The sequence below is a fragment of the Anarhichas minor genome, unplaced genomic scaffold (genome assembly GCF_050575085.1).
Source record: "Anarhichas minor isolate MPS153535 unplaced genomic scaffold, ASM5057508v1 ptg000136l, whole genome shotgun sequence".
Taxonomy (NCBI): Eukaryota; Metazoa; Chordata; class Actinopteri; order Perciformes; family Anarhichadidae; genus Anarhichas; species Anarhichas minor.
Window position 1 is genome coordinate 18472561 of NW_027466582.1, and position 12596 is coordinate 18485156.

General features: G+C 42.5%; 1 protein-coding gene across 2 annotated transcripts; it reads right to left on the reverse strand.

The window, feature by feature from the left end:
* Positions 1-3287: 3287 nt before the first annotated feature.
* On the reverse strand, positions 3288-11808 carry LOC142942497 (serine/threonine-protein kinase pdik1l-B). 2 transcript variants are annotated; one of them, XM_076084866.1, is made up of 4 exons: positions 11653-11808; positions 10412-11135; positions 9008-9233; positions 3288-3968 (listed from the first exon to the last, which is right to left on the reverse strand). In XM_076084866.1, the coding sequence occupies exons 2-4, from the start codon at positions 11102-11104 to the stop codon at positions 3730-3732; spliced, it is 1158 nt and encodes a 385-aa protein (XP_075940981.1). In that variant the 5' UTR covers positions 11105-11135; positions 11653-11808; the 3' UTR covers positions 3288-3729. The 2 variants fall into 2 exon arrangements, with proteins under 2 accessions (XP_075940981.1, XP_075940982.1); XM_076084867.1 differs by having other exon boundaries at positions 10412-11138.
* Positions 11809-12596: the final 788 nt, after the last annotated feature.

The window sequence follows — 12596 nt, forward strand, 5'->3', positions numbered from 1 at the left end:
TGTGTTAGTACACAAGCTGCAGCATTCTGAATCAACTGGAGAGATTTAAGAGATTTATTAGAGCAGCCTGATAATAAGTAATCTAGTCTAGAGGTAACAAATGCATGAATGCCATCTAGTGAAACTATATCATTAGATAACTGATGTTGGAGGTGTTCTGGGTCTAGTAGAATAACTTCAGTTTTGTCTGAGCTTAACATCAGGAAGTTGCAGGTCATCCAGGTTTTTATGTCCTTAAAATATGCTTGCAATTTAGTGAGCTGGTTGGTTACATCTGGTTTGATCGATAGATATAATTGAGCAGTGGCGGGCCGTCAGGGCCTGCAAGGCCTTCTCTGCTGGCCTAAACAGAATCACAAAGCTATATATATATTAAAAAATCTATTTTATAATTTAATAATTTTTCTTAAATACACTACATGTATTATAATTTATAAAAATATTTTTCCCATTATCTTATTTTCTCATTGCACAGCTACTGTCTTCCTCAGTTGCTCTGCTTCCAGTGCAACTTGTTTTAAGTAGAGCTTTTATCCAATCAGATTTCACCTCTGTCTCTAGGTAAGAACAGAGGCCCGAGGCCTGCAGAGTCTCACCTGCAGCCAGTGCAGATTAAAGTAAATGGGGACGATATTGTTGATTGTCATAGTGTTCAACCAATCAGATCTTTAGTTTGACATGTTGGGCGTATTCTTTGACTATCAGAGCCTGCGCGCCGGCCTATAATGACGTCAGCATTACATGCCGCCAGTGTCTGTGTGTAGCTTTCCCGCGAGGTACAGAGTGTGCTGTGATTGGTCAGTGGGCGAGCACGTGACTATCGTTATATTTTCCTGAATTTAGGCTTTTGCATTTTCTAAATGCTCTAGCATTATTCAGACGACTCGTACCGAACGGTTTAATATGAAGATGTACATAGTTACAGCCTTAAAAATGAATAACAGCTGTGGCGCCACAATGTGGTTATAAGGTGGTATTTCAGCTGCAGGATAGCAGTGAAGGCCCAGGTATAAAATGCACGGCCCGCCACTGTAATTGAGTATCATCTGCATAACAATGAAAGTTGATAGTGTTTTCTGATAATATTGCCTAAAGGAAGCAGATATAAGGTGAACAAGATTGGTCCAAGCACAGAACCTTGGGGAACACCATGACTAACGTTGGTGTTCATCGAGGCTTCATCGTTAATACAAACTGTGATCGATCAGAGAAATACGACTTAAACCAGTTCAGAGCGGTTCCATTGAAGCCAATCAAATGTTCTAGTCTCTGCAGCAGGATGTAATGATCAATGGTGTCGAACGCAGCACTAAGGTCTAACAAGACAAGAACAGAGACTAGTCCTTTGTCTGATGTAATTAGAAGGTCATTAGTTATTTTCACCAGAGCTGTCTCTGTGCTATGATGCTCTCTAAATCCTGACTGAAAATCCTTAAATAAATTATGTAGAAAGTCACACAACTGATTAGCTACTGCTTTCTCAAGGATCTTAGAGAGGAAGGGAAGGTTAGAGATCGGTCTATAGTTAGCCAGCAACTCTGGATCAAGAGTGGGCTTCTTAAGAAGAGGTTTGATTACAGCTCCTCTGAAGGACTGTGGTACATGGCCTGTTAGTAAAGACCGGTTCATCATATCTAGTAGAGACCTGCTTATTAATGGTAAAACCTCTTTAAGCAGCCTAGTCGGTATAGGGTCTAAGAGACAGGTAGAAGGTTTAGACGTAGACATTGTTGAAGTCAATTGGTGAAGGTCGATGGGAGTAAAGCCATCTAAATATATATCAGGGTTTACAGCTGTTTCTAAGGTTACTCTATTGGAGGATAGGTACTGGTTGAGGGCAGGAAACCATTAATGTTCTCTCTAATAGTTATAATCGTATCATTAAAGAAGTTCATGAAGTCATCACTACTGAGGTCTATAGGAATACACGGCTCAACAGAGCTGTGACTGTCAGGTGCTAACTTAAATACTGGACTTACTCACAGAGCTGAAGCCTCTTTCTACCGTAGTTTAATTAATAAGAATGCACTGTTACGCCAAACAAGGACTGCCAATTGCGTTTCTTATCTCTTACAATGAAGTCACACCAACAGGGCACAACTTCACAGACAATATTGACAGGAGGGAATGATTAAAAGAAATTATTGAAATGCTCACATGGGCATGCAAGTTTTGTATTAAGACAGACTGGGGAACAAATCCACAAATCACTCATCAGACCCAAATATACCAATCGTGATTAAAGGAGCAGTGTGTAGCATTTAGGAGGATCTATTTGGCAGAAAGGAATAACAATACATGCGTTTTCTTTAGTGTATAATCAGCTGAAATAATCTTTGTGTATTTACCGTTTTCACGTTAGCACCGTAGTTCTCCTACACGCTTGTCACATGTGAGAAGTTTCAGTTGGCTGCCATCTTTCAACCTCACTCGCTAGATGGCGCCACATCGTGCACACTGGCCCTTTTAATCATGAAGACGATTTCCCACCGTACGTGTAACACATTCAACCCCGAAGGTTGCATCAACTCCTCTAAACTCACTTGAGAAGTAGAGAGGTCAAAGGTCGCCCGAGTGAGCTACCGGCTGGCCAGCACTCTCACCCGAGGACGCCAGCCATTGAGCTGAGAGCACAGAGGTTAGCTGAGCTTGCCTCCCTAGCTTAACCTCCACGCCGCTGAGCTCAGTCTTATCACAAGGATGGCTGAGAGAACAGGGGGAGGATGTTACCTTTATGTTAATGCTGTATTTATTAGGAGGGTCTTTCTTTGTGGGTCACTATCCTCACTTCAGCACAACTGCAAGGCATGAGTTTTACATAATATGTCACTACTCATCATATAAAAGTTACAGGTTCAGGTTCATTTAAATTTAAAAAGCGTTTCTGGACACTATTTGTTTCAGGCATATGAGCAAAAAGTAAGTCATCAAAGATATGGACAGTCAATGACCAAGACTGATGAGCAGTAATAAATGCTGTGAACTGAGCCTGGATATGATCAGCGAGCATCCTAATGTCTGCCTTTAATTTCCTGTTGGTTCGGGGACGGTCTATTAGTGATCGTTAGTCACCATCGTGCTGCTGGCCCGCTTCACTCGTCACAAAGATGCTCACACAGCAGCTCAGTTTCACCTCACTGTCAAAGCGCTCTACGTTCTAAAATGTTGTAGACTCAAAACAAATGAGTGAAATGACGAGGCACTAATATTACAACATTTTCACAAGCTTAACAGTTTTTAGTGTTGAAAGCTTTTGTATGTTGACTTAAAACCATCACACATTTTGAGGCTGTACTCCTTATTTATTTACACAGAACTTATTTGGAGGAAACACACAAACAATATCAGTGGGAAAAAATTAATAAATTGACACCTTTCAACAATTACACGCTTAAATACATGTTCTATGTTGAGCATTCAGGGCTCTTACGTCAAACACAGCTCGACGGAGTCCCACTAGATCTCTATATGGACTTGAATGTCTTTGCGTGTTTTGTGTTTTTCCCATTATGTGGTTTCCTATAGTTTGGAAATTGAGCTGTTTCAGCAAAAAGAAAAGCACCTGCAATCCCATGTAATCATACATATTTCTTACCCCACTTCCCCGTGGCAGCAAAGTGGCTATTGCTTACACATGTAGGAAAGCACCGCAGTCAGGGGTCCACTGTCAATATTTCCATGTGGTGGCTTCGGCGGTTAAAGCCATTGTGGTCTCTTAAGTGCACTTTGTCAGTGGGTGTCCTCTTTGAGAGCGGAGCTCAGTCTGGCCGCCAGCTGGTCAGCTGGCGGCCGAGCGTCCGGGTTTGAGGCGAGCAGGTCTAAAAGCAGGGAGCTCATGGCGGGACCGGGAGGTGGGGGCAGCGGGGGCGCTCTCTTAAACTTCATGGGGATGCACAGCTGGAGGTCAGCGTTCTCCCACAGAGCCTCCCCCAGCGGCATCAACCAGCGACCCCGACACACGTAGGCACCTAAAGAGGGAACACGAGGGCAGACGGCGTTAAGTCATGGTGCAGGAGGGTCCTGCCTCACAGCAGCAGAGACGGCGGGGGGCCACTTCATGCCAGTGATTGTGGGCCACGCTCGTTTTTGCAAGCAGTCAAGTGCCTTCTGGTGCGTGAAGTACTTTTCTAAGGACAGAGAGAGAGTTTGACCTGGAAATGTAAAAGACTCTTTAGAAATACTGCAGTGTGAGAGCAGCCTTCCTTCTTTCAAAGTTACATTAAACTGTGTGTCATCACAACATCTTTGTACTCATTGAAACCCCTCTGTAAAAATCTTCAGAATATAGAGAGGAATAAAAGTGGAAAGTTTGGTGAATGTGAGAGCTGCTGAAGTGGAGATTTTTAACTTTTAAAGATATGTTTTGTAAATGTACAGACATTTTGATTAGGCTAAAATAACTAATAGATATCACCATGAAACTTCCCTATCCCTATTTTTTGTATTACAAGTTTTCTGAAATGTGATGTTTACATATGCAAATGAGGCATCATCTAATGGTAACTTTTGGACCATTTTAAATTTTTATTCTACTATATTCATCCCGGAAGGGTAAATTTGTCTCTTCATTTACCCTTCCCTGTATATAGGGAGCAGTGGGCTGTCCATGACAGGCGCCTGGGAGCAGTTAGGGGTTCAGTGTCTTGCTCAGGGACACTTGGACACGGGACACGTAGCAGCCAAGGATCGAACCGCCGACCGCCACGGTTACCGGACGACCCTCTCTACCCAATGAGCCACGGTCGCCACCGAATTTGGGAGAAATCTAAAGATGCAAATAGACAACGTAGTAAAATAAACACTTAAAAGGTGTATTTTGGATGTTTTCCTTCCACTAGTCTGAAAGAAGACAAACAGACCAAAAGCTCCACATTGACCAGAGCATGTACAAACAATGTTGAAGCCTGCAGTGTCTCTTCTTAAACGTGTATCAAGTGAGGGGTCAGAGTACTGCATGAGGGCCACTTGTCTGATTACAAGTGAACATCCACTTCAGTGCTAAACCAAAACAGCAGGAACCAGGATAGATCCAAACTGAATGTGACTGAGCATCACTTGGTCTGGAGACATGAAGCTGCAAGAAGCAAATACACCTCGTAGCTCGATGTCAATATGAATAGAGTACCTCAAGAGACATTCAAAATAGGACCAGGTGTGTTTTCTAAATAAATCATGTGCTGAGTGGCATGTCGCTATTGTTAATAAGCAACAGTGCTCCGCTTTACCAGTTTGCAGTTGAACTGACTCAGTCTGGATGTGGACTGTTGAGCTAAACTTTAACAACTGTAGCAGTCACAGCGGTTTACGCACAACGGAAGTTAGAGCGTCTTCATCTTCTCTACTGTGCCGGATTCCCCAGCGGCACAGAATATTTGAGTGGCATACAGTTACAAGAGGGATTTAAAATCAAATCCTATGCTTTTGATTGGACTGCTTACAAGGGGGCGGGCTTATAGCGAGATCCAGAGCTACAGAGGGCTGTGGCCCCACACACACCGCCCTCGTCGCTAAAAGTTGCAAAATGATCGTCGGCTGGATGTTGTTTGAATATATTGTTAAATAGGTGCATGCTGTGACTGGGGATGTGATCTAGAAGGGTTAAAAGGTCATTTGTGTCCCTGTTGTCATGCATCCTAGGACACACATTAGAGGGAAGAGCACAGAAAAATAAACCTAAGAGCCCAATATGATCAGAATCCTAAGATGCATTCACTGCCCAACAATGATGTCAATAGAGGGGAATCGAGCTGAAACAAGTAGTTTCAATAACCGCAAATATATTACCTGCACAATAAGATGAGAAAGATATAATATCATGGCTTTTTAAATTGACATCACATCAGACCTGAAGGAACTGAATTTAAAGCTGCAGGACAATTCAGTTATATTTATTCTTCTAAAATGAAGTACTTTATTTCAAGATGGACGTCTTTCAGAAGCTTTCTCTTATGTATTGTATTCTTAAAGCATCCCTTATGTTACTTGAAATGAGAGAAAAATTCGACCTCAGAAGTTGGGCGAAGCTGAAGTATAACGTTAGCTTCCTCTTCTTTCTTTCACACCGTTATGACATTAATAACTCAGGTTTGGCTACTGATCAGAGCAATTAAGAAAGATAAAACTAGAATCGGTCATTTGTCTCCATTCAGCGTTTTCTAGACTAAATGATTAATCGAAAAAAATCCTTCGTAGCGATCCCCTAAAAAATTAAAGATGATTATCCTTGAAAGTAATTAAAATGCATTAATCGTTACTTAATTTCAATGTCTCTTGGATATACTTCAATGGAGCATTGTTAGCAACACATCCAGTCATGCAAGTCTGCTTCCCCCAATGATGCTCCACACTGAACCCTGACCTACACACTTCACAAACGAGGGTCAAGTGTGGGGATGTGTGGTACTGACTCAGGCTACTACGTTTCCATTTTGAAACGCACATCTTTTTGCTACGCTACCGACAATGTGTTAGCTTGAAAACTCCGGGGTTGTGACGTAGTGTGGACGGGGAAACCGGAGACCTTTGAAAACGCTGAGTTGCGCTTCCACGCTCGCTACTTAATTGGGTCTTAGCAGTCACGACGTGTCCTTCCCTGATTCGTCACGCTGCCGGAAGAAAACAAACAACAGTCTTGATTACCGATCGACTACCAGGTTAATTCACCATGGATAACTGATTACAGGTGTTGCTGACCTTGTTGTCTAAACTAGCAGCTGTTGTGCAGTTCAGTTCTGAATTTTATAACTCTACTACTGCTGACATGCAGAGGAAGCAGCGGTTATTGGAGCGATTAGCGAGCGGCATTATCAGCCCTACGGAGCGACCGTCTGAAGTCACGCGTTTGTGGCTTTGAGGAGGGCGATGGACTTTCCTTTTCAATGCTTATTTTGTTCTGCACAACTATTGGAAAGTCCACACACATACACTATAAAAGGAACAAAAGCATAAATACTCTCTAGTACGACAGAGACTTCAGCTACGAGTGTGAGAACAGAATACAAAAGAAACCGAGGAAACGAGTGAGAGACCCATAATCTAGTAAACTTTGATTTGTAAGTGTTCATCATAAAGTAGATTTGGTGTGTGTGTGTGTGAGGGTGAGAGTGAGAGAAAGAGAGATAAAGCAAGACCTGCAGCGTTGTAACTAAGTTGGAAAAATGAAACTTGTTTTTTCCCACTAAATGTCTGTTTAAGTAGAGGAAGATTAGAGAAGATCTTAAGTATCAAGCCCGACCTTTTATTATTGAAGAGTGTTATAATACTTTGTTCTATTTTCTGTATGCAAGCAACCAATGTACTTCCTGTTTACACTGGCGCTCGAATGCCCAGTGTACGTAAACAGTCCTGTGATATTCGTTTTCAGGCGTGTTGAGATCGTTTTCGCTTTAAAACCATGTTTTAAGATTGGAAAGGTATTCGTGTGGATGTAGCCTCATACAGCTGGATCTGGTATCTGTGACAACTATTCTATATGTATATACATTTATCCTGGAATTTGAATTCCCGTCTAAGTTTTGACCAACTAGTTGCTGCATTAAAAAGGTTTACACTCATTCATATATTTATATTTGTTACATTTTGTTTTACACGTTAGGAAAACAATGTGTAAGTCAAGCCTGATGTTGCCTTCCACATAAAAGAATGATCCCACTCACATCCACACAGCTCATCATTTAAACACTGGTAATGGATCGGTACTCTCAGTATCAGTATGGGACTGAAAAAGCGTGATCGGTGCATTTAGTCAGGTGCAGGACCGGCCTGGTAAAACGCCAGCAGTGACTTCCTAACCTGACGGAGCAAAAAGCTAACAAGCGGCGCCGGGCTTCAAGGACAAACACAGGAGGTTGTGTCTTGCTCCTCGACTCGGCTCCCCTGCCTACTCAAATAACTGTGTGGGGATGTGGGTCTTCAGAGAAGATAAAGTAAAATAATAGACCATTTTATCTGTCTGTGAAAAGCCTCCAGCTGCCTCCAGATCGTGATCTGGGCTGCTAAATTCCATTTTGCCTTCCTTTTTTTTTTTTAATTTGAATCCACTGAAACCCCCTCTCGCCCTCCAATCATAAGCGTTTCATTCCGCCTCATGGAGTATCAATGACTCAGGGAGGTTCTCAGGCACTAAACTTGGGGATAATGGTTCATATCTCCCCTGCCCATTTTTGTGAATAAAATGAGACAACTGTAAAACAGCCATTTGATTACTCTCTGACAGTGGAGCGCAGAGCAGAACTGGGCCCTGCGTCCATTAAGACGCTTCCTCATCCTATGGCCACATGGGTCCTAACAGGAAAATAGGAAACAAAAAAAGAGATTAAAATCTCACAGCTATACTGGAATGCTGGCACAGTGCCTCGCCTGGCTCATGTTGAATCGACCAGAGTTCTGCAGACTTCATGGGTCCAATTCATTACATCAAACATTCTTTGCGATGACGAAGTTGACGAGAACACAGCTGCATCTTTGCATCGCCGTGGACATGTCATTAAAAGCACTGGGTCAGGGCCAATGTTGCCATGTTTTTTGAAAAGATTCAAAATGAAAGAACCTGGAATCTCGTGCTGCCAACGACAGCACGTTTTAGTAGAGAAGGCTGAATTACACGCTGTCCGCTCGTATTACAAGAAGCGGAGCTACTATCGTCCACACAGCATAAATCATCCATCTCTTTGCCATTTAGATCCATGATTGTACCATCTGTGGTTGATGAATATATGATGTATGGTATGTGACATTTTTAATATGTGCCAGTTAATTAAGTCAGACTCGATTCGGCACGATGCGTCATCGAGCCGCCTGACCACACACTCGAGCTCTCCGACCTTCCCGTGAGCTGGTGAGGGGGGGATGCAACATGACACTTGAATGACACACTATGACTTCATGACCCCTGATGTTAACACTGTCCCAGTCTGTATTCACATATTCACATGATGTGTAAGTCTACACTGCATCAGGTATTCTCCATCTCGTTCCATTTAGTCTCTTCTACCGACTGAGTACTCACCCAGTTGTTCCTGCGTGGCCCCTTCTTCCAGAAAGGTGATTCTCTCCAGGATGGCCCAGAACATCACACCCAGGGAGAAGATGTCTGCCTGGGCTGTGTAGGTCAGTCCGCCCCACACCTCTGGAGCCATGTAGAAGTCAGAGCCGCAGGTGGAGGAGAAGTGCTGTCTGGTCAGCTCACCGTCCACCGGACCCTCACTCATCTTGCTCAGACCGAAGTCCGCCACCTAGAGGTTGGACGGGCAGATTGACTGAAAATGAAATGCTAAAACGCAAAAGAGATGAAACCCGATGCTTCATTTTGCCTTTGGATAAAAGCTATGTAAAGATTTGTAGAGGAGGGCTGAGGTATGGAGGTATATTGCAATACGTGGAAGTGTTCACTCAGTAGAGCCGAAACAAACAGTCCCTTAAATAGATCATTCAAATAAGAGAGAATCAATCAGCGACCAGCCTATTTTGATTATCGCTTCCATAATTTTAAGTTAAAAAAAGAAAAGCAAAATAGTTTCTGATTCCAGCTTCTTAACTGTGAATATTTGCTGGTTTTCGTGGTCTTCTATGACAGTAAACTAAATATCTTTGGGTTCTGGACTGATGGTAGAACAGACAACACATTTGAAATGTCAATTTGGGCTTTGGTCATATGGGAAAGGCTTTTTTTTTGGTGTTTTCTGACATTTTATGGACCAAATTATTAAAACCAGAAATGAATTGACGGATACATTGTTTATTTTTCAAGTTGCAGCCCGATAGCACATCTTTCTATTCTACACAGAGCACAAGATCATTTCATGTGCACCATTACCAAAAGGACATGGGGACAGGAAAAAGGAAGAAAATGGGCCGATGTTGTGACTACAATATTCAATTCCAAATGAGTGCACCTGTGGACTGGAGAGTAAAAATGCACGACTATTAAGAGTGATAAAAAACAGACAAATGCATGTGAGGATGTCTAAGATGAAGGCTTGCGAGGGCAGACATACATTTGGTGTATTTTTGTATTACATTTAGCCCTATAATAAAGGATTTACCTCACAAACAATTCATTTTACTTACTGACCACACTGTTGTCGTGCAATATATTCCTAATCATACACTATTTAGAGATGGTGTGGTAAACTTGTATAACTCCTGACAAAACCAGATAAGGTTTGTCTCAGTATTTTGGGTTTCAATTGTTTTTGGTACAAACGTTTGGATACTGACAGCATTTTTATTTTGAGTTACTCTTTCATATTGCTTTTTATTATATTGTTTATTGTCTCAAGTTCATTGTTACTGTGAAGACCCAATAACCTTCTGAAAGAAAAAATAATGATTGTTTCAAAGTTGTGTACTGACTGGGATAACACCACTGGAGCTGACGTAAACACTGTCAGCGTCACAACAGGCCGCCTACCTTGACGACTGGACCCCTCTGTGACATGCAGACCAGCACGTTGTCTGGCTTCAGGTCTCGGTGGGTGATACCCAGACTATGCAGGAAGGCCACGGCACTGCAGAGCTGTCGCACCACGCTGTGGTTACGCTGGCAGTCCGGTGGCCTGGAGAGCAGGTACTGATTCAAGTCGCCCCCATCACAGTACTCCATCACCAGCCACAGGGCGAAGCAGCGCAGGGGTGTCGGCGGCTGCTCTTCCTCCCTCGGGGCCGGTCTCTTCCTGGCTTTGTTCTGAGGCCTGTGTGGGGTTGTAGAATCAAATGCACTTGATTTAGTCCTGTCCTGAAGTCTTGAGACAGAGCTGCTCCTCCGCTGGGTGTCATTCCTCTCCTGACTTTGTGCCGCTCTGACTACACTGCCCTTCAGCACGCTCTCGACCAGATGTGGAGGCACTTTCCCTGGTTTTAGGGGCTTCAGGCTCCTCGGCCCGGTCTGCAGGAGGCAGCTGTGCAGTGCAATGACATTGACATGGTTCTTGGCAGTGGCTCTCATGGCCCACAGCTCTTGCAGGTAGAGTTCAATGCACTCCGGGTTGCTACAGGGCAGCCGCTTGATAGCCACCCTCTGTCCTGTTTTGGCCATATGGCCCTCAAAGACCACACCATAGCTGCCTCGTCCTACCTCCCTCTCTAAAGTGTAGAGCTCCTCCATCTCTCACAGGGGCTGGAGCCTGAGGTGACTGCTGCTAAGACAAATAATACAAATTTAAGAAAACGATGGTTAGCATGATACAAAATTACATGTAGCTAGTGTTAACTTATACAACTATACAATGAGTGTCTAGTATTAACAACAGTGTAACGTTAACTGTAAAATAGCAGCAAACACTTATCCAGGCTAATTTTTAAGTTTACGTTTTCACGTGAGACCCAAAATTAAGCCCCGGATGCTTAACGTTAATTAAACTCAGCTGGGATTACTAACGCTAACGTTACTGTAACGTTATGTGCTAGAGCTGTTTACTTCTTAAATAAATTAAGCTAGCTTTCCTCTGTTTGTATTCAAGTTGACGTTAACAAGACACAATGTACTGTACAAATGACTACATGTTCAGTGGCCACGAGAACATATGAAGGAAGTTACTGAATACTTTTAACATTGCGCTGTCTGTAGCCGCACGAGCGTGTTAGTTTAAAAGGGAAGCGATACACAAAGCTCTTACGTTAGATAGGCTCTCGTTATTTTGATTTCAAACTTACCCACAAAGACTTCAGCTTAAATTACCAGCAGTGAATAGACTGGAATCTACTTGTTGGGCAAACCGTCTCGCGCCATATTCAACGAAGTTTGATTATTTATGGTCGATAAACAACTAAGATAAAAAAATGACAACACTTCTACCAGCTAATGCGAGAGACTTCCGTACCTAAATTCAGAGCGTGCCGCTCTGTGTTTACGTGCATTGTGATTGGTTACGGAAATTCAGTCGCGTGCTGTGATTGGTTGGTAGCATAGCCGTAGGGCGTAGTACAATTCAAAATAAGACAGCAGATGAAAAGCGTCAGATACTTGTCGGCTGGGTTCAAGGTATAGAAACGGACTGTTGATATCAGAAAGAATGACAATAGTCAATGGAACCTTTATTTGAAGAATGCCAATATATTTTAACGCAATAAAGTGATATTAGATCAAATAAACAATGCTAAACAACGCAGTTTTGCGGCTGCAAGGTTTGTCAGAGGAGTCAGTTAGAAGTGTGGAAATAAGCCGATAATATTAGCAAGTGTGATGAGACACACTCACATGCTATAGTAGCCATGTACACATTCAATGTTAGATGCACTGCAGTTACACCAGCGAAGTTAATGGCATGTAGTATGTTTATAATAATAATTATAATCATAATTGTTATCATTATTATCGGTGATGTTATTATGATTTATTTATGATCATCATGATTACAAAACTTAATGTTGTCCTATATTGAAAAAACTATTTATAGGCACATTCAATAGACTTTGCTCAGAGAGAGAGTTTGGTAGACTCACAGTTCAGGACACATTAGACATTGGAGGAAATAAACTAGATAGTGCTGATAATGCTTTACTAAAGCGATACATCTATAGCCTACGTGAAATAGGACATTTTTGTAATCAAGCCATTTAATTTGACAAAAAGCACTGGAAGTGCAAAAACAGCAAAC